Here is a 23,443-nt window from a genome sequence, read left to right as displayed (position 1 = left end):
TCTCCGGATAACCAGCGCTCTAAATGGGACAACATATCACAATGAGGGCTACCAGCTATGTAAAGAACAGGTAGAAGAGCCAACATGGGGTCAGTGTAAATGTTTCTTATTTTGAGACAAAAATAACATAAACATCCACTTCCATTCATAATTTCTTTTATGACCCCTTATCTGAGCCACAACATCCATCCATCCATCCATTCCATCCATCCATCCTTCGTTAACAAATACATTGTGGATATTTTGAAAAACGTCTTAAAAACAAAACAAAAGGCTAAATGTCCAATAGTTAACTAAATAAAGAATGTTCAGGGTTTTTCTTCATCTGAGGAGGAGAGACCAGCATTTCCAAGCCCTGCTTTTAGGAGGCGGATCTGAAGTTTCGCTTTGGTTTGCTGCAGTTTGGTCAGCTTGATTTGTTCCTCTGCCAGGAGTATCGGTGCTTCTGCTCTTTCAGTTTCTCGTTTAGACATGGGCACAAGATCTTTTTTATTTTTATTTTAAGTTTACTATACTGAATAGCTTAATTGGTAGCCTAAGTCTACTTTTACAACGGTTACACAAGTCAAGTGCAAAATATAAATAAAAGTATATACACTAAATGATACAAATGTATTATTTGACCAATTTTAACGTTTTACTACATTTTCTTCCTGGAATCCACCTTGACATCCTACCCCCTGTTGGGCTAAGGATAATCCTGTTTTTTTGGATCAAAGTTATCCAAATCCTACTGACAAGTTTTGAACAACACAAACTGAAGGTTTGATCCAGATTAAAACTAGGATTGGATTCCGTGATCTAATCTGATTTCAGATTCCTTCTTTCCCTTTTGAACAACCCATTTTCAAGATTTGATCCATTCCGATAACCAAAATCCGATCATTGAACAACCGGCCCATGGACGTAAATGGACGCAGTAACCGCAAGTTGCTAGACTGCGTAACAGCCGTGCGCACACCCGGAAAAACACAACCCCACGTGTGGACCTCTGGTGGTTCTCTTAATACATCCATGGGTGGACCCATAGACACATTGACATATGGAGAAGGGTCAAGCTCACAGAGAAAAACGATTATCACCGGAATTTACTTTTTGCCTTCAGAATAAAATGTAAAAATAATTTGTCACGGGATTTCCAAAAAAATAATGTAATTAATGTAGGTGTCAACTATACTTTTTTCCATACATAATTCAACAATGTATAGGCATTTACAATGTTATATACAGTATAATAAAACCAAGATGAATATTTTGTTACTGTCAAATGACTGCCTAAAGTTACACCTACTACAGGCGTTTGATAATGGTAGGCTGTCAAAAGGCCAATCTTAAATAAAATAAAATTCCCCTTGCCTTAATGTCTCATTGTATTATATGTTTTCATTGTAGTTTGTTCTTAGAAGGGATTTTAAACTAAATCTTCTATGAAGATTTCATTTTGAAGGTTAATTACGGAAGTAGTTTGGTTAATTTAGGTGGAGCTTAAACTGGAGTTTCATAAGGTTCTCTGCTGCACAGATCCAGTAGCCTTACCAACAAACAGGTATTTCTTTTAACAAACTTATTGTTACTTTGTTGACATGTTGTTTATGGAATTCGCTGGAAAGGAGTCTCTGTGATCATGGTGGCTCTCGGCTGTTTAGTCCAGTTCGTAACCTAGCTAAATTGAACGCTGTTAGCCCTGGTTAGCTTGTTAGCCGACCGTACTAGCGTGGATATAACGTTAAATAAAGGTGGCTAACGTAACACTTTTCTTTTAGTTTGTCCGAACTATGACGTTAATTTTTCTCCGCCTTACAACTTATTTGTGATATGTGGTTTTGCAACATACATTAATTTCAATGCTGGGAAATGTTTGTTTGAAAATAAATGGGGAAAACAGTTAGTTTACCTAGCTATACCTTCGTGTTAAGGGATAACTTAACGTTCCTTTTCATATGACTTAGCTAAACATTTATTTTACACTGTATTAACAGCAAGTAAAGTATTCAAACTGGACAGCGTAAGTTGCTATTCCATTGAATGGACCCATAGCTAAATAAAAACTGAGCACACTTCGATTCTCATGCTTCATTTTTTGTCATCATCACGTAAATGTAATGCTGCATTCAAGTGCCCCTCGGATGGCCCATTTCCGGAGTTGGGAACTTTTCATCTGATTTCGATGGGCCTTTCCCCTTTCCCAGTTTGTGCATCCCCGATTCCTCTCCTCGCGTATTAGTACCGTCCACAGGAGATTCGAGTCGAGGAAGAGCCCCGAGGAGAGAGAGGAGTCGAGGCTTTCTTTTTTACTTTCATATATTTGTATATATTTTTGTATCCTATTTGTTTACGTACTGTGATGATTGAATTTCTGTAAATTTTCTTTTGAAATAAAGTAAAAAAAAAACAAAGAGTCGAGGCAACAGCCATTTAACAAACCCTCATCTCTGCCTCCATGTTCTCTTAATACATCCATGGCCTCCATGCCGTCGTTAAAATATGACGGGCAGCACCACTGCATCCGCACTCGTTTTGTCATGCGCAGCATTTTATGATCTCTGTCAGAGGAGCAGAAGTGTTCATTACAACTTCTATATATTTACTTTGAATTCAATTGACAACGTGGATGAGACTGTACGGGGTCGTACAATTTTTATAATAGCCTATGGCCTACATGCACAGGATGGCTTTATATTTAGAGTAAAACACTACAAATGTTTGTGTGAAAAGAACTATACAAATATAAAGGCTAGGCATATATTATATACACACAAATGCACTCTATCTGCGTGGATTGGCTCTTTATCCAAATAAGCTTAACAAACTTAATTATTTTCTCTGATTTAGAGACCCCCATGGATGTTTAACTGGCCCTCGGCTGTCCCTGCAGGCTCCGTTGCTTTTTAAATGATGTATTAATGCATTTGTTTTCTATAACAATTTACTTTAATGATTGGAGATGCTGTTTGTAAAAGTTTACATGCACGCAGAAATTCCACTGCAGCTGATATCGTCGGATATTTAAGCTGCATAACTAACTGTAAACTGGACAGAGTAAACAGAACTAGACCTTTTTAGATTCTGAAATACTCCTGTTAAATTGCTGTTAAATTGCCGTAACGTTAGATTAACCACGGCGCCATGGATATTTCTCTCTCTCTCCCTCTCCCTCCCTCCCTCCCTCCTCCTCTCGCTCTGGCAAGCCTCTATGTTTACATGCGGCGGATGAAAAGTGTTCTTTGAGGATACATCAGTGTATCCACGATTGTAATTCCTCGGAGGAGCCTCCTCGATGCTCGATCCTCACTACTCGATGTGCATTTTAGGAATTGTGACGCCTTTCAACATGGCGCGCTGAGAACGATTTCCGGGTCACAAGTTGGAGTTGTTGAGGATGTACAAATTTAGGAAATGGGAAAGGCCTGGGGTCTCATTTATAAAACTGTGCATAGGATCCTTACTATAAGTGTACGTGCGCCCAAAAGCCCAAATTGGCGTACGCCGAAAAAAGTCAGATCTATAAATCCTTGTGTATGCACACCTGTAAGCAATGTTCCCTTTATAAATCACAGATTGACTATAAGCGTGCGTACGTGGATCAGCCTCTTATCCCGCCCTGTACACGCCCATTTTTAACCATAAATAGTTAATGACCCTGGCAGTTGTTCTTTCGTTTCGAATCATGACGACTGGCGGAGAAAAAAAACAAAACAAAAAAACCTCTCAGACGCTCGGAAATTGCTGCCAATTGAATAATAATTTCGGCCTTTTGTCGCACAGTGTAGGGAAACCGGATCTATAGACAACCTTTATTAATAAAATCTTCCAAAACAGCAAGCATTACGGCACTCGGATATACCAGACGTATATATATTATATCCAAATGACTTAGTGATGAAGTTGAAGATTATATATAATATTTATTTAAAAAAAAAAAAAAAAACTTAGCTGTCTGACATTTCCCTCTGGAAAGAGCCGGTTTCACCCGGAGTGGCGCGTTGCCCTCTCTACTGGACCCAATTCAGTACATAGATCCAAGAGCGCAGCTATATTACTATTACAGCTATATTATGGAATTTAAATCGGCATATGAGCCAGTGATCGTCATGGTCCCTGAAGTCTCTTTGTCTCCTGAGTCTTCCATTGCTGTCCTCCTGCAGGACCAGCAGTGCCATCATGCAGCATTACGCACGGGTTCACCGCAGTATTTATGTTTAGCCTACAACAATTTGTGATTGTTAACACCTTGCTAAAATCACAGCAACAACTAGTGGTATCCCCCACCCCGAGATACAATCTGAAGACGGAAGAAATTGTAATAGGCAAACACACTTTTCTTCATGCAGGTTTTGTCACAAACAGTATTAAAGTTTGGACCGATAACGAGGACATAGAGCGTATCACTCAATTATCACTCAGTACAATCTTCATGATATGGTGTGAATAAATGTGCGTGAGGCATTAATACTTAAAAATATTAAGAGTAGCCTAATCGTTATTCCCACATGTACTTTCTGCAGTCTGACTTCAGTTCACCACCTCACCATCTGCGTCACCAATTCCTATTTTGTCTCCAAAATGTGCGTACGCATGGGTCAGAGTTTGCTTGGAGGACCGCACATTCTCCCGTCAAGTTTGTTTTTCATAAATCACAACCTTTGCGTGGGAAGTGGCGTACGCACGTTTTTGTAGGAGCACAGTGGCCCCCTACTGAAAATTTTAGGGGTGCAACCAGAAAATGTAGGGGCACACACCGTAAATCAACATGCTAACCAAATATTCACATTTCTACTAATTTCCACTGTATTACTAATAAATACTTTAATAGATGCAGAAATTACAATGTGCTGTTTCAAACTTTCACTTTTGAAGATGCAACATAGAAGGCACCATTGCTGTCATGACAGTAGACAAAATATTAAAAAAATATACCAAATCCGGTCTACAACTACAATGAATTCACCTTTAAAATTAAACATGTATTGTTTAGGCTACTACCCCTTAGGGTTGGGTACCTTTCGCATCTGAACCAATATTGGTACAGATGCCTGAAATTATGGTACATTTTTTCGGTAATTTCCCTCTGTAATTACAAAACAATTATTTCAGTCGTAAAAATAATTCTAAACCTATTTATCCTATGTACTTAGAACATTATGTTATTTTATTAGAATATGTTACACTCTAAACAAATTAAACAAAAATAAAAATAAAACCCCTCCCTCTCTCCTCCCAAACCCATCCCTACAACCTATTAAATTGAATAATTATTAATTTCTTACTCACTGTAACTTGTTTAGCCTGTTGTATTTTCATCATGACCGTTTTCAATTGCTCTTTAATGTTTCATGTAAAGCACTTTGAGTTGCCTTGTTGCTGAAAGGTGCTGTAGAAATAAAGTTGCCTTGCCTTACAGCCTCAGTCAGTCACCAGGGCACAGTTGCACACTACTGAGCCTGCTGCTTGTCTCAGAGGAAGTGTAACGTCAACTGCACCGTGACTGTTTTTAATATCATATAGCAGCAAACGCTGTCTGCGTGAAGTTTTTAAAAACTGTAACCATACTTGAAACCACTTTATCGGCATCACTCACTGTGACTTCAACAAAACAGCCGACGTAGTTTGCGTCGATCGCACCTCTGCGTGTGTGTGTTTGTGTCGGAGCACCGCTCTCTGTCAATTTTCAGAGAGGAGCTTGTGCTTACGCGCTCAGGTAGACCTACCTACATTTTGACATTTAACATGTAAAAAACGGGGGCAAATTTGCTGGTCGCACACTCTCAAATTTTGGTCGCAAAATGCGACCATTTGGTCGCAGTCTGGAGCCCTGTGAACGTCCATTACAGTTAAGCCACTGCCAGATGAGTTGCTACAAAGCTAATTAAGACTATCAGCTCCACACAACTCTCTGTATTTCTCAGTACGGCTATGTTCAAGTGAAGATAAGTACCTCTTCTGAAGAGTCCATGTTTTTTAATCCTCCGTGTCCTCCTTGGCTACTAGCAACTGCGTGGAGGAGGGGTGGGGGCGCGTGCGTGATCACGGAAGGCTTGTATCATGTGGACGCGTTGTTGTCATTACTTATTCTCATGGGGGCAAAATAAACTACGCACTATAGCTTAGACTGTCAAAGCTTGTACAAAGCTGAAGTGACAAGCAACTTAAAGTGCTCATTGTGCTCATTTTCAGGTTCATAATTAGGGCCTGATCGCCAACAGTGGTGAAGGCCCTATTGGAACTGAAGGAATTATTATTATTATTATTCTTTATAAGGCAAATTAATTGCCTTTTTGAGGGGCTTAACATATTCAAAAACTCACCAAAATTGGTGGTCGCATCAATTCTGGTGAAAATTTTAGTTTAAATATAATCCACAGCACTAGTGCCTCTGGCAGGGTTAATAAAGGTAAAATGATCTGTGGATCCTTTTATTTCACGTGTTATCTGAAGACCAGCTTGCAAAGATTTAAAATGTGTACGTTTCAGATGGAGGGAAAATTATCAGAGGAGAATGGCCACGCGTTACCAGCGCATAAGGAGGGGGAAGAGGAGATGGAGGTTACCATGACAACGCAACTAGAAAATCTCATCGTAACCCCCGCCAATGCAGACCCCTCATCAAATACAGAAACCCAACCAGAGAAAACAGGAGATGTACACACAGACTTGCCAGCAGCAACGCTTCCTTTACACAGTGTGTCTAAGACAGAGGACTGTGACGACGATGAGTCAGAGGATTCAGACAGGTACGCACACAAACGCACACACTCACACACTAGGGCTGTTGGAACGAATTCCGAAAGTCGAATATAATTCGAATAGTATAAAAATCAATACTATTCGAATGCTGAAATTACTATTTGAATGTGATTAAAAAAAATAAAAAAAAATAAATATGTTGACTAACGTTAATCTCCCTCTTCTCGCCTTGGCCTACCCGCATGTGAAAACGAAATGCTTTTGTCACATCTGATGAACAATAAATAAGCGGGAGTGAGAAACACAAGGCATTGAGAGGTCTTAAAATCACGTAGCTATAACATTAGTACAAGGGGGAGTGACAGGCTGCGGCTGGAAATCGGAAGAAGTATGCAAAATTGTTTTAACGTGACTTTAAATTCAACATCCACCGAGCCAAAATGCTTATGTTATTATTAGTTAGCTTGTTCTGGTTTCCTAACTGCGTCGCGTTGTAGGAGTTATAGGAGCTTAGCTGGGAGCTCCATGGAGGCAGCTAAAGTTTATTTTATCTGTCAGAGTTAGCTTCGATTTAATTTATTACTTTCTAATAGCTGTATTCTCAGTAACTCTCAAAATTTTGATCGGGTGATTTCGCTCACGTTAAAGGAACATGCCGACTTATTGGGAATTTAGCTTATTCACCGTAACCCCCAGAGTTAGACAAGTCGATACATACCCTTCTCATCTCCGTGCCTGCTGTAATGCTGTCTGATGGCTCCAGCGGCATCAGGCCAGCACAGAACATGCAGGTGAATGGTTCCAGCAATCCTACTGCTCCAAATAAATGACAAAATAACGCCAACATGTTCCTATTTACATGTTGTGATTTATAGAGTCTCAGCGTGTACAAAAAACAACTTAACATGAGACACAGCCGTCTTCTAACTGTAAACAAACCGGGAACTATATTCTCAGGTGGAAGAATATATTACTTGGGCGGAGTGATATGCTCGCAGCAAGCCTGTCTGAGAATATAGTTCCCGGTTTGTTAACTGTTAGAAGATGGTTGTGTCTCATGTTACATTGTTTTTTGTACACGCTGTGACTATACAAATCACAACATGTAAATAGGAACATGTTGGTGTTATTTTGTCACAATTCGGAGCAGTAGGCTAGTTGGAACCAGTTACCTGCAGGATCTGTGCTGGGCTAAGCTAATGCTGGAATCGTCAGACATAGGGTGACCAGATTTCCTGGAGCTAAAACCGGGACACTTTGCGCGTGACCGTAGCGTGTTTGTGCACGCACACGCTTTTTAACGTGAACATGTGCCAGCCCAGGTCAGCCACAGACAGTAACTTCATTATTTTGATCCTAGGCTCCTCGTCTAATAATATGTGTTTTTTCCTGTGAAATTAACAAAATTGCAGTAACAGCCTTTTTCAGATTTTTTCTAAAAAAGATTTTTTTTAAGTGTTATTTATTCCAATAACAGCAAAGTAATTAAAATGATTTATTGAAAATTTTAAGCATTAAACACTTAATTTCCTGCATTCTGGTGAATTTCTACCTTTTTCTGAATCAATGTATGCTGCAAATATCTTTATTTAAAGAGAAACAGATTACAATCCAAATATAAAAACATAATGGAATATATTGCAGTAAGGCTGTCAGGCATTCTGTATTGCTTTCAACTATTTATTCTCCTCTGGATGGACTTTTCTAATTATATCTGAGTCAGCACACATGTAGCCTAAAGGCATCATTTACTCTTACCTCCTGTTTTGCGTCTTTTGTTGGTTAAGTAACCTCCTTAATAGGGCTGGGCGATATGGACCAAAAGTCATATCCCGATATATTTTGGCTGAATATCGATATACGATATATATCCCGATATTTTTTTCCGCAAAGTGAGAGCAAATGTTCAGTCAAAGCCAAAATCAAATATGACATGTCACAAGTAGTTTCATAGAGACAGTTGCAAAATCAAATAAATAATAAACCGGTTTCTTCACCTGGTTCATGATTAAATGCTCAGCTGTTCAAATAACAATAAAATGTAAACCTAAATACTGTATAACAGGAGTACCTTTTTTGAAATCAAAGCTCCATATTTGTGATTCGTTCCAAAGGTCAATTAAGCTTTTGATATTAATATAATCTACTTTGTTCAAAATGTAATGCCTCATGCCTGTAAGCCTAGGTTTATAGTCCCATTCTTCCACTTGATACTGCTTCCACTTAAGTAAACTAAAAGATGAACTATCGACTACAAAACAAAGAAACTAATTAATGTGTTAATACAAAGAATATTTATTATGATCGGTTCACAGATCTGAGTCAAAACGGAAACTTCACCCTTCTGAACTAAGAGTTTCTGCTTCAAGGTGAAGTTTAAAACAGACTGAAATGTCCAGGCTCATTCCTCCACTATTTATTTCTGTATGTATTTATGCGTTACATGTCATTTTAACGGGCACTGAGCTCCAGATCCTGCAGCTGCAGACGGTCTCTGCTGCCCCGCTGTAGCTTCTCTCCGTCCGCCTGCCGCCGGCAAACTTAGTGGAACTTTCCGCCGATATCGACATACAGGTCGTCCTGGACTACGTGTAAGATCCTACCGATCACCACTCTGTCTTTGGCTGGTCCGATTTGGATCAGCGGGGACCCGGCGCAGCAGCGAGGCAAAGCTGTGTTTTTCCCGGGGGAAGAGACGCTGCGGCCGGCCACGGAGCTCTCCGCCTCCCGCTGCCGCCGGAGCTCAGGTTGCTGGTCGAAGGCGGCATACATAATCATAAAACACATTGTCACCTGTTAAATGTTATTCATTGCTGTTTGTTCTTTTCATTTCCTCTATCGAACATAATTAAGCAGTACAAAAGTCCGGCATCTTTAGCGTTGATCTGAATGCTTCGCACCCCTGTTCCAAGATGGCGGCGGTTTTGACGTATGTTTAGAACCTCAAGGCGACATCTGTGTATATATCTATGGGAGCAAGGATCACATTTGAACTATATCGATATATGCGATATGGTCTAATTCCATATCTCATTTAAAAATATATCGATATATTTTTAATATCGATATATCGCCCAGCCCTACTCCTTAATGTGCATATGACAATTATTCACCTCAATGATACATTCATTTTAATTTATTAATAAACCCCTGGACTGTAATATTTCAGATGTTTGAGCTAGATTTACTGCTCATGTCCAGAACTTTGTGCACATTCAAAGTATATAAACACAGTATATGTGTTCTCTGTGATTTGGAGGAGTCGTGATATTTTGAGAAAAATAAAGTGATAATAGGCTATTACAAGAATAAAGTCACAAGCTATATTTCAGAAAATAATCTATACCTGCACCATAGTCTGCTGTGCATTACGTGATTGCTCTGCTGATACGGTAGATCTCAGACCTTCTGACAGACTCAGAGCCCCGTTTGGGTCTCTGGTCTCTGAATGAGACAAATTGTTTAGCTATGGAAGTGATTGTACGCTGCTCTACGTCGGAGGTAGAAACCCAAAACTACAGAAATACACGGAGCACAAACGCAACACATCTGCCGCAGCATGTCCACAGCTGAGCGCATCCATAAACCTGAAGCTGCGCTGCATTTTACAAAGAGTGGACACTAAGCGACGCACAGGTCCGCTTCAGAGCTCCGTGTGTCTGAGTCTGAACCGTAGACTGGAAACATCACGTCACGGGAACTTCAAACTAAATCAGTATTATTGCGCTCCTAAACTTTGTGTTGATAGCATCAATGTATTAGACTGATTTGGCTACGATTCCTCCAAAAACTTCACCCGGCTTTCACAGCTTTCCTCACGGAGAGACGGTTGCTGGGTGATAGGCAACAAATACAGCATGGTCGGACCCCGCACGTAGCTGCCCGTTCTATTCGCCTCGGAAAAATAAACTGGACAAAGTTACATTCGGGGCTACACTCAAAACATTCGGGGCTGAAGACACGGCAAAATCGGCTGACGCCGCTCCTGGTGTAAACCGGGACATTTTAGTGTCCCGACAGGCTTTTGTCGGGACTCGGGACAAGCAATTAAAAATCGGGACTGTCCCGGTCAAACTGGGACGTCTGGTCACCCTAGTCAGACAGCATTACAGCGCGCACGGAGATGAGAAGGGTTACGGTGAATAAGCTAAATTCCCAATAAGTCGGCATGTTCCTTTTTAAATGGATCATCGACGATCTGCAGCAAAACAATTATCGGGGCGCCTGTACTGTTTGTTGATACAGTTTGATCCGTCTGCATCTGTGCTCAAACCCGGCCCCACTCGCTCACAAGTTCTCCTCAGTGTTTCCGCTGCTAACGTTCTGTTTTGGCAGGCCGCCACGGCAAAATATTTGTCGCTGCAGCAACAAAAAAAATCACAAATAAAACTACTGTTGTCACACCTATGGAATTGAAATGAGCATTTCCATGAGTAGGAGAACTGCAAGGAGAGTAGGAGGGAGTGAGACATAGGTGAGAGACGTGACCTAAGACTTTGGTCCGTATCGGCCAGCCTTAAAACACACACACACACACACACACACACACACACACTGTGGTGGAAGTTTTCCTATGAAGCAGCAGCGTTTAGAAATATCAATGATCAAATGAAAACGAATAACGACTGTTTGAGAATTAAACCAAAGTTTGGTCTTTGAGTATTTATTTACATTTGCAAATGGAGAAAACACAGTTTTAAAGGTACACGTAGCACAACTGAAAATGTCTTTCTAACCTAAAATCTAAACATCCAAACATCATATAGTGAAGACCTCTGTTAAGCCACCCCTCTAAATGTATCTTTTAGCATGGCCATAGTTGAAAAGAGGACATCAACGGTCACACCATTGTCTCACCTTCCCCTCTGCTCCTGTTCTTTTCATTAGCCTAAACAACAGTAAACAGTCATCGGCCTTCTCCACTTCTATCTAAGCAAAAAGTCAACAATGTGAGATGGTTCAGGCTAGTAGAACTAAATAACTGTACTGGGCTTTAGTTCACAGTTGCCAACTATTTCACTTGGAGCCTTTTGAATCTACACATGTAGAAGCTAAATCTTGTGGCGTTATAAAACAATCAAACCAATGGTTAATATCATTAAACAAATGGTTAAAATAAAATTTGCCGCCACAACACACACACACACACATACATACATACATACATACATACATACACACATACACACACACACACACACACACACACACACCGTTTGATGTATTACGACTAAACATGCTGAATACAGTATAGGAATGGAAACAACTAACCAACTCTGATGCTCTTCCTTCTCTGTCCCCAGTGACAGCTCTTCCTCCTCGTCCTCTTCGTCCTCTTCGTCCTCATCCTCTTCTTCTCCCCCTGCCCCCGTTTTTGAGGATGATGATGAGGGTTTCAGCCAACCGGCACCCATCAAAACCAGGGATGAAGTCCTGCTCGAGGTCAGTCACTTATTGTATGTTCGAAGACTTAAGCTATTATTTTAAATGTTTGATTAAGAGGGGTGATCCATGGTGTAGCGTGGCGCTTGGACACAGGCTGGGCACTAATAATGCCCGGTTGGGTCACCCAGGTGAGGGTGTCTGATGATCGAAGACCCAAAATACCAATCCGCATCATCCACATTTAGATGGTTTTTCTCCAAATTACTGTTACAAAGCTAAACCAACACGGAACCCAGTGTTTCCCCTTTAATCACTCTACAGCAGTGTGCCGCAGCTAAAATTTCACATGATCTTTAATATCCTCTGCTCTCGTGTTTCACCGAGTGCAGAAATTGCTGAATTACATGGGCATGGAGACAGCATCAGCACATCTGCAACAGAGCATGTCCATCATGATCAGCTATAGCTTCCGTGTGCTCTAGAGTTTGGTTCACTTCAGGTGAGAACGCAATCCGACCTAAATATAGGAAGTGAACCAACAAACGGACCATTTACTATCTTGAAGTTTCAACCTTGCACACAATATACAGACATGAATATGATTTAAAGGGGTGATAACTTTCAGATCCATAACCTAGTATGTAGGGATGTCCCGATCGCAAGTATCGGATTGGAGCCAATATGGGCATTTTTAACTGATGGGGGATCGGCATTCACCCTGATTACCTTACCCCGATCATTTACATCAGCTTGTAGTAATGGTGCCTTTAATCATACACGCCCTGCACCACAGACACACCGCCAGACTGCACAGATGCCGGCACTTTCAAACCAAGATGGTGCACGGCTACTCACCAGTAGGGCTGAACGATTTTTGTAAATAATCTAATTGCGATTTTTTTTTTTTTTTTCTTCAAAATATTGCGATTTAATATACAATTCTTTTTTAAGCTCTTTGTCTTCTGTATTATTCAACAAAGACAAACAATAAATCATTGTATAGTATGAACAACACATGATTAGATAGATTAAACAAACTGTTCTTTCCTGGAGGCCAGGCCTGTATGTGATGATGAAATTAGGTGCTGCATGAATTTATATGAATGACTCTTTTATTTAACTACTTCAATCACAGTAGTATATTGAGCACTGACCAAGCTTGGTGTAAACATTCATATGAGAGTCAGAAACAAATCACTAGGGCTGAACGATTTTTGAAAATAATCTAATTGCGATTTATTTCCCCAAATATTGCGATTGCGATTCGATATTCGATTTTTTTAAGCTCTTTGTCTTCTGTATTATTCAACAAAGACAAACCATAAATCATTGTATAGTATGAACAACACACAATTACACACTAGACAGTTAAATAAGTAAAAACACATACATACATACATATTATATATGTGTATGTATGTATGTATGTATATATATATATATATATATATATATATATATATATATATATATGTATGTATGTATGTATGTGTATATATATGTGTGTGTGTGTGTGTATGTATATATAGTAGTGCAGACTGATTTGCTCTCGCGAGTCATCAAATCGAGACCAAATCGCAGCCTTTGCGATTAGGAAATCGCGTTTTAACATATCGCGATATTATCGCAAATGCAATTAATCGTTCAGCCCTACAAATCACACAAACTAAAGTGCAGATTGCAGAAATATAAAAACAAATCTGTGGCTTTACCACACGTAGTATTCACATTATTTAATTATTATTTACTGTAATAAACTTGTAAACATGTGGAATGCACTTTTTAAACACTCTTTGAACTTTACTATACAGTTAATAAGTAAAAATATAGTTTTTTACAGTGCACAGAGAGGAGCTGCCTCCAGCCCCTCCCCCTCGTGAAGTTGCGTGCTGTGTGCATGACAGCGTCAACGTTGCACTTGCTCAGAGAGGCTATTGTTACGTTAGTTGCTGGTGTTCTTGCCGTGGGATTAACTGTACTAATAAAACCGTTGAAACACCGCGGCCATGCTGCTGTGAAAGCTCTCCGAATGTCATTTATCAGAGTCTGGTTGTTACCCCTCTCAGTGGCAGCTCCTCCACTCCATATCTTTATAACGGAGGTAACCACTAACCGGAGCTAACCGCTAATCAGAGCTAATCGTTGCCAACCGAGCCTTCAGTTCTGCAACTCAGAGAGAATATCGCGATATTATTGCAAATGCAATTAATCATTCCAGGGCTCCAGACTAACTTTTTTCCCTAGGAGCACAGTGGCCCCCTACTGAAAATTTTAGGGGCGCAACCAGAAGATTTAGGGGCACACACCGTAAATCAACATGCTAACCAAATATTCACATTTCTACTAATTTCCACTGTATTACTAATAAATACTTTGATAATAGATGCAGAAATCTGCTTTTTCAAATTCAGTGTCACTTTTGAAGATGCAACATAGAGGGCACCATTGCTGTCGTGACAGTAGACAAAATATTTAAAAAAAATATACCAACTCTGGTCTACAACTACAATGAATTCACCTTAAAATTAAACACGTATTGTTTAGGCTACTACCCTTAGGGTTGGGTACCTTTCGCATCTGAACCAATATTGGTACAGATGCCTGAAATTATGGTACATTTTTTCGGTACTTTGCCTCTGTAATTACAAAACAATTATTTCAGTTGTAAAAATAATTCCAAACCTATTTATCCTATGTACTTAGAACATTGTTATTTTATTAGAATGTTACACTCTAAAGAAATTAAACAAAAATAAAAATAAAACCCCTCTCTCTTTCCTCCCAAACCCATCCCTACAACCTATTAAATTGAATAATTATTCATTTCTTACTCACTGTAACTTGTTTAGCCGGTTGTATTTTCATCATGACAGTTTTCAATTGCTCTTTAATGTTTCATGTAAAGCACTTTGAGTTGCCTTGTTGCTGAAAGGTGCTGTAGAAATAAAGTTGCCTTGCCTTACAGCCTCAGCCTGTCAGTCAGTCACAGTCAGAGGAAGTGTAACGTCAACTGCACCGTGACGGTTTTTAATATCATATAGCAGCAAACGCTGTCTGCGTGAAGTTTTTAAAAACTGTAACCATACTTGAAACCACTTTATCGGCATCACTCACTGTGACTTCAACAAAACAGCCGACGTAGTTTGCGCCGATCGCACCTCTGCGTGTGTGTTTTTGTGTCGGAGCACCGCTCTCTGTCAATTTTCAGAGAGGAGCTTGCATTTACGCGCTCAAGTAGACCTACCTACATTTCGACATTTAACGTGTAAAAAACGGGGGCAAATTTGCTGGTCGCACATGTGCGACTGGATGTAAAATTCAGTCCCTACTCACCATTGTCTGTGCAAAGCCTCGTAGCTTGCCAGACCTTAGAGGAAAAAAGTTATTTTTCTTAGTCATCCGTTATACTCAAATACTCCACACTTCTTCTGTGATTCCACCAGGAAACTGCCACGCTTACAGGCTGTTATTCCCTGAAGCCGAGATAAAAGTTGAAACATGAGATGAAAATCAAAGGTTGACTATTAAGCACAAGCCTAAGGTTTTGTTGTTTCGCGGGGAACTTGAGACTGTCTATTTTTTGGTTGGAGGTTTGCTGTGATCCTAAAGAGAACTGTTTTGGTGTTAAGAGAAAAGACTAATTTGCTGCAGTAAGTTAAATGTAAGACTTGGAGTATTTCAGTTTGTATAATAGTTATTTTCCTAAGACTACATTTACATGTGGCTGGCTATTTTCATAAACGGACATTTCAACCTCACCGTTTTCAGAAAAGTGTTCTTTTACACATATGCTGTCAAGTCCATCAAGAGCATGCCAAACCTGTAGGTGGCAGTGTAACGAGGAGCTCAAGCCCACGTTAGCCAATCAGAATCCCGAAAATAGCAACCGCAACGAATCACTTCCTCTCTCTTCTCTTCCTCACTTCCTCGGCTGCCTGAACCTCAGTTTGTCTCAGTTTACATGCAAATGTGCAAAAGAAGTTTTCCAAAATCTTCACTCTGGTCGGAGTTTTTAGAAAGAATCGTTTTCAGAGGCGAATTCTCCGTTCGCGTGTAAACGAAGGGCACAAACAAAGGGAAATGTCTCAGTTTTCCAAAATAACCATGTACGTTTTAACGGGGTTTAAGTGTCGGACAGGGACTTGATATCGGCAGATATTCATTACTTAAATGATCGGATCGGGATCGTGGTCAAAAAAGCTGATCAGAACATCCCTACTGGTATGACCATACCTTGCTCGTCGTCTGTGGGACAACACATCAGCATCACTATGATCTGATGATGATAATAATATAATTAATAATAATAATAATAATAATAATAATAATAATAATAATAATTTTTATTTGTAGAGTACTTTTCATTGACCAATCAATTCCAAAGTGCACAGGAGATTAAAAACAGAGGCAAAGCAAAGAAATAATGATAAACCATAACACAAATAAAGATTTATGATTTATGAGCTTGCTTAAAAAAAGGTTTTTAGGCCCTTCTTGAATGAGTCAGTGGTTTGTGGAGCCCTCCGGTGGGAGGGAATTCAACAGGCGAGGAGCGGCTGAGCAGAAAGCCCAATTTCCCCCATGGTGCGGAGCTTGGTCCTGGGGGGGTAAAGGAGGACTTTTTTTCTGGAGCGGAGGTTATGTGAGAAGGTTTGCGAGTAACTCTTTAAGGTTGGGAGGGGCATTGCCGTGGATTTACTGATGGATGAGTAGGAAGATTTTTAACTCAATCCTATATGAGACAGGAAGCCAGTGGAGTGAGTGAAGGATGGGTTTGATATGGTAATACTTTCGTATCATACTATCTTCATTAGGATCCTGGCTGCGCTGTTTTGGATGTATTGTTTTGTTTTGAAGGCTTTTGCTAGAAACCCCAATGAGGAGAGCATTGCAGTAGTTCATCCTTGAGCAGACAAAGGCGTGGACCGTTTTTCAGCATCTGACAGACAGTGTGGGACGTATTTTGGCAATGTTCTTGAAGTGGTAGAAGGAGATCTTGCACAGATGTTTAATGTGGGCATCGAATGTGAGCTGAGCGTCAAATCTTACACCCAGGTTGGTGACTGTTGATAGGGGTATATTTTGACCAGAGAAGGTGATGTGGGTTATGGGGGATGACTGGACCTGGTGTGATGTGCCAACTAGAATATCTTCGGTTTTGGAGCTGTTGAGCTGTGGAAAGTTTTCCTTCATCCATGCCTTATCTCCTCAAGGCAGGAGCTCAGTGATGATTGCAATGACGATGGTGGTGATGATGACGACGACGACAGTAAGGCTGCAGATGAGATGAGTTGGCTTTTATGTATAGCTGAGTGTCATCACCATAGCAATGGAATTATATTCCATGCTGGCTGATGATGCAGCCAAGGGGACGAGTATAGAGGGTGAACAGAGTTGGGCCGAGAATCTGTCCAATCTGAGTTTTCTCTCGCACGACAATTTTTCAGCAGCTTTGATTGGTTTAAAGAAATGCCATTAAACCATGCTATGTGGAGTAGCCAGACCCTCCTTCAACGTGCTTTTGGAGGAGGGTCTGGACTGAAACCAGCTCAAGAGAGTCAGAGAGTCAGAGTGGAGGCATTGAAGAAGGATGTTATGGACCGAGGTGTCAAAAGTATTCACATTCATTACTCAAATAGAAATATAGATACTAGGGTTTGAAAAGACTTCTGTAGAAGTTGAAGTATCAACTCAAGCTTTTTACTCAAGTAAAAGTGTAAAAGTACTGGTTTCAAAACTACTTAAAAGTATAAAAGTAATGTAAGTAAGTAAGGGGGAAAAAATGCCATTAAGGACAAAAGCTTAGCCCGCCCCACAGGGGCTTAATATAGAAAAACATGTTTTTTGTTGACCTCCCTTTTCTAAAGGACTATAATGTTATATTAAAATCATACCTGCAAACTCAGAAGGGCTGAGAAAGGTGACCCATGTCTTCTGTGTTTTTCAGACAACGGCAGGTACAGTCTGTTGTTAGAATCCTCTCCGGTGAAATACAGACACATTTTTACACCGTTTAGCTGTCAGCATTGTAACTGTGTTTACTCCAGCTGCTAGCTAGTGGTAGGCTAACGTTACCTGCAGCCAACTGTAGCGTTAACTGGCGTCCCATGCGGCAATGTTTCAGTTTCCTCTAACGTCCGTTTTCAAAGCATCAGAGAGAAGCACAGGCATTTAAGTAGCACCTAATAAGGCACCGAAATCTGAGTTGCTATTCGGTCCGGTAGATAACGGTCGTTAAGGCACCAGTGCCGTATTAGCACCGGGTCTGTGCAGGTTGCGATGGATCGCGTACAAACCAATAGGGTGTCGGAATGGTATATGTTTATACTTCTCATCCAACCACAATCAAATTCACTCTATCCGGATGGCGTGATTTTATCTGGATATGTTTTTTTTATTTTTTGTGTGTGTTTTTTTTGAACGATGACAAGCCGGAATGAAAACAAGCCAAACTGAAATGGGAGTAACGAGGCTATTTTAAAAATGTAAGGAGTAGAAAGTACAGATACTGTAATTGCGTGAAAATGTAATGAGTAGAAGTAAAAAGTATGCTGTAAAATAATTACTCCAGTAAAGTATAAATACCCAAAATTTCTACTTTAAGTAAGGTAATGAAGTATTTGTACTTTGTTACTTGACACCTCTGGTTATGGACAGATCCAGTAGAATAAGGAGTGATGGCGAGCCAGTGTCAGCCGCCATCAGCATACCATTTGTGACCCTGACTAGAGCTGTTTCGCTGCTGTGGGCGGAACGGAAACCGGACTGGAATTTTTCAAATAGGGAGTTTGAATTGAGATGGTTCTGAAGATGGGCAGCAACTACTTTTTCCAGCACTTTGGACAAGGATGGGAGGTTGGAAATCGGGCTGTAGTGGGCGAGGACTTCAGGGATCTAAGGTGGGATTTAATATAAGGTGCCTACAGGTAGTAGGCAATGCAAGGCAGCTTTATCTGTATAGCCCATTTCAGCAACAGGGCAATTCAAAGTGCTTTACAGAAAACATTAAAGAGCAGTTGAGAACAATAAAAAATACAAAAACTTTTTACTAACAATTTTAGGATGCTAGTGTGGGACAACAGGGTTTCCTGCAGCACTTTGCAGCTTAGGCGGCCGCCTGAGCAAGACAGGCATGCCGCCTTAACTAGTTCGTTTTAAAACGCAGAACGCATTAAAAATAAAAAAATAACGTTTGTACTACCAAGGACGGATTCACTTTAAATCAGGGGTCTTCAACGTTTTTTAAGCCAAGGACCCCTTAACTGAAAGAGAGACGGAGCAGGGACCCCCTACTACATATATTGTATAAAATGAAGTTACATATTAAACTGGGCCTATAATAACGTGTAGGGCGGCCTAAAGCCTTTATACATACTTTTTTGCATAGAATACTAAGCTATTTAAATAATAATTGTTGCCATGATTTTAATGTTATACATACATGTGGCACAGTGAATCTTTACTATTAACTATCTGTGGGTGGCAATCTTAGAGACTACCCTACCTATAGATCAGTAAGCCTATCATCAGTGGGGATTTATATTTGTTAATCATATGTTCGAGTTAATTTATGAAAAAACTTTTAAAATTTGACAATAATTTGGAGGCCCCCTGCAGTGACTTTGAGGACCCCCCCAGGGGTCCCGGACCCCCTGTTGAAGATCTCTGCTTTAAATCAAACGGTGCCAAATGTTGGTACCCGAGAGCACATAAGCACGAGCATATCTGACGTCTCTGCATCTTGTCAGAGAGCGCTCCGACTGCCACACACAAACACACACACGCAGAGCTGTGGTGCCGACGGAGCAAAACAACGTTGACTTTGTTGAAGTCACAGTGACGGCAATCCCCACCCTACCACCTTAACTAACAAATTTTCTGCAGGAAACCCTGGACAATGTGTAAGCCGTTGCTCTATACCCGTAATCCACCTGCAATCCTTGCCGTTCCCACAACGGCCGGTCCCACTCGTCTTACTTTTTAATTCTCTGTATGCTTACATAGATTGTCATACAGTTGCAATTTTCAACAATGTAACTTCATTAGTAGTCTGTTCCACATCTGCCCTTGTGAACCAGAACTACCTTCAGATGATGGACGCGCTCTGGTATCGTCCTCAATTTGAATTGACATTAACTCAGGAGGACAATGGTTGTTGATGCTGTTTACATTTAGAACCAATTGTTCTGCATCCATCTTCCATTACTGTTTCAGAAGTCAACACATATAAACTTGACGCTTTGGGGCTTCACTTCTTTCTCTCTGTCCAGGCTCTTCACCTGTTCTCTGCTTCCCTCCACACAGGGTCCAATATCAACTTTTTTGTCCAACAGCCAAATGGCTAGCGAATGTTCAAATTTGGCTGGTGGATGGTCATTTTGTAGTCTGCCTATACATACAAAAACTTTGAAAAATTCTGTGACAATTTGCAGTCGATTGTTAGCAATATTTCCAACATCCTATGTAGAACAAGCTGCAACACATGGAGTATATTTCATACATGGCCCATCCCTACATGAGACCAAAAGTTGACACTGTTTGTGTGTAGGAGCTGCCGGCAGTGGAGGAGGTGTCAGTGTCATTACCAGAAGATGCAGAACTGCAGCCTGTAGGAACAATCTCCAGTATTATACAGCAACTTGGTAAATATATACACACACACACACACACACACACACACACACACACACACACACACACACACACACGCTAAGGTCACACTGCAACTCTGATTGCTAAAGAACTGGAAAAACTCAACTCTTCTTAGTTAGAGGATGATACAAGTTTTTTTAATGTGTTTTTAACCATACTTTTGCTGTCTGCAGTTATAATCCAGTCTCTGAAAGACACGCCCCCTCTGACTGATGACAGCATCATCTTTAGATCTGATAGGCTGGCTGTTGGCAAGGTGGGTGGACCAGCAGGCGCGGTCTGCATCATTGTCTACTTGTGTTTTTTTATGTTATCGGGTTGTTTGCGTCCTGTTGATTTATACATGGTAATGTCCTATTTATGTGTTCCAGGTGTTTGAGGTGTTTGGTCCAGTGTCCAGTCCGCTGTATGTTTTACGTTTTAACTCTGCGGACGAGATAAGCAGCAAGGGGCTGACGGACGGACTGACTGTTTATTACACACCGGCCATCAAAGAGTACACAAAATACATCCTCACGCAACAGCTCAAAGTGTAAGTGCATGCCCGCACATATATGTGTGTGTGTATATGTGTGTGTGTTTTTTATATATATATATACACACACATACATACATACATATTCTCCGTGAACCATCACCTTATCGTGGTGGAGAGGTTTGTGTGTCTCTGTGAACCTGAGGGCTGTGTTGTCTGGAGCTTTGTGCTCCTGGTGTGGTCTCCCAAGGCAAAGTGGTCTCCGGTAAGGGGCCAGACAAAGAATGGTTCAAAAACCCTATGGAAAAACAAGGTAGAGATGGAGTGACCCTGCCCGGAGGAAGCCCGGGGCCCCCATCTGGAGCCAGGCCCAGACGGTGGGCTCGTCGGCAAGCGCCTGGTGGCCGGGTTTGCCACGGAGCCTGGCCGGGCAAAGCCCGAACAAGCTACGTGGCTCCCATCTCTCCAGCCCATGGGCCCACCACCTGTGGGAGGAACCGCTGAGGTCGGGTGCGCTGCCACATGGGTGGCAGTGAAGGTCAGGGGCCTCGACGGACCAGACCCGGGCGGCAGACGCTGGCTCTGGGGATGTGGAACGTCACCTCTCTGCCGGAACTGGTGCGGGAGGTGGAGCGCTACCGGTTAGATCTGGTGGGGCTTACCTCTACGCAAAGTCTCGGTTCTGGAACCGTACTCCTGGATAGGGGTTGGACTCTTTTCTTCTCCGGAGTTGCCCAGGGTGTGAGGCGCCGGGCGGGTGTTGAGATACTCACAAGCCCCCGGCTGAGCGCCGCTACGTTGGAGTTTACCCCGGTGGACGAGAGGGTCGCCTCCCTACGCCTGCGGGTTGTGGGGAAAACTCTGACTGTTGTTTGTGCATATGCACCAAACAGGAGTTCGGAGTATTCGGCCTTCTTGGAGACCTTGAGTGGAGTCCTGCATGGGGCGCCAGTGGGGGACTCCATTGTTCTGCTGGGGGACTTCAACGCACACGTGGGCAATGATGGAGACACCTGGAGAGGCGTGATTGGGAAGAACGGCCTCCCTGATCTAAACCAGAGTGGTTGTTTGTTGTTGGACTTCTGTGCTAGTCATGGATTGTCTAAACGAACACCATGTTCGAACATAGGGATGCTCGTAAGTGTACCTGGTACCAGAGCACCCTAGGCCGAAGGTCAATGATTGATTTGATAATCGTTTCATCTGTTCTGAGGCCGTATGTTTTGGACACTCGGGTGAAGAGAGGGGCAGAGCTGTCAACCGATCACCATCTGGTGGTGAGTTGGGTCAGGGGGTGGGGGAAGACTCTGGACAGACCTGGTAAGCCCAAACGTGTAGTGCGGGTAAATTGGGAACGTCTGGAGGAGGCCCCTGTCCGACAGACTTTCAACTCACACCTCCGGAGCTTTTCGTGCATCCCTGTGGAGGCTGGGGGCATTGAACCCGAGTGGACAATGTTCAAAGTTTCCCGTGCTGAAGCTGCGGCGAGGAGCTGTGGTCTTAGGGTCTTAGGTGCCTCAAGGGGCGGTAACCCACAAACACCGTGGTGGACACCGGTGGTCAGGGAAGCCGTCCGACTGAAGAAGGAGTCTTTCCGGGATATGTTATCCCGGAGGACTCCGGAGGCAGTTGCAGAGTACCGAAGGGCCCGAAGGGCTGCAGCCTCTGCCGTGAAAGAGGCAAAGCAGCGGGTGTGGGAGAAGTTTGGAGAAGACATTGAAAAGGACTTTCGGTCGGCACCAAAGTGCTTCTGGAAAACTGTTCGCCACCTCAGGAGGGGGAAGCGGGGAACCATCCAAGCTGTGTACAGTAAGGATGGGACACGGTTGACCTCAACTGAGGAGGTAATAGGGCCGTGGAAGGAGCGCTTTGAGGAACTCCTGAATCCGACTAATACGCCCTCTATGTTAGAGGCAGAGCTGGAGGATAACGGGGGATTGTCGTCGAATTCCCAGGCGGAAGTCACTGATGTAGTCAAACAACTCCACAGTGGCAAAGCCCCGGGGATTGATGAGATCCGTCCAGAAATGCTCAAGGCTCTGGGTGTGGAGGGGCTGTCCTGGTTGACACGCCTCTTCAACATTGCGTGGAAGTCTGGGACGGTGCCAAAGGAGTGGCAGACTGGGGTGTGTGCCAATTACAGGGTTATCACACTTCTCAGCCTCCCTGGTAAAGTCTACTCCAAGGTGCTGGAAAGGAGGGTTCGGCCGATAGTCGAACCTCGGGTTGAGGAGGAACAATGCGGAT

At 42.0% G+C, this 23,443-nt stretch overlaps 1 protein-coding gene across 1 annotated transcript in view; it reads left to right on the top strand.

Moving 5' to 3' along the window:
* Positions 1–1,461: 1,461 nt before the first annotated feature.
* The window catches only part of naf1 (nuclear assembly factor 1 homolog (S. cerevisiae)), a 34,441-nt gene continuing 12,459 nt past the window's right edge, over positions 1,462–23,443 (top strand). The window contains exons 1-6 of the mRNA XM_028589880.1: positions 1,462–1,546; positions 6,472–6,731; positions 11,988–12,126; positions 20,618–20,711; positions 20,895–20,977; positions 21,093–21,253. Coding sequence (XP_028445681.1) covers positions 6,472–6,731; positions 11,988–12,126; positions 20,618–20,711; positions 20,895–20,977; positions 21,093–21,253 — 737 coding nt within the window. The 5' untranslated portion in view covers positions 1,462–1,546. The remainder of the gene's footprint in view (positions 1,547–6,471; positions 6,732–11,987; positions 12,127–20,617; positions 20,712–20,894; positions 20,978–21,092; positions 21,254–23,443) is intronic.

The sequence above is a fragment of the Perca flavescens genome, chromosome 2, assembly GCF_004354835.1.
Source record: "Perca flavescens isolate YP-PL-M2 chromosome 2, PFLA_1.0, whole genome shotgun sequence".
Lineage (NCBI taxonomy): Eukaryota > Metazoa > Chordata > Actinopteri > Perciformes > Percidae > Perca > Perca flavescens.
Note: the sequence above shows the minus strand (reverse complement) of the source record. Positions and strands in the feature narration are given on the sequence as shown.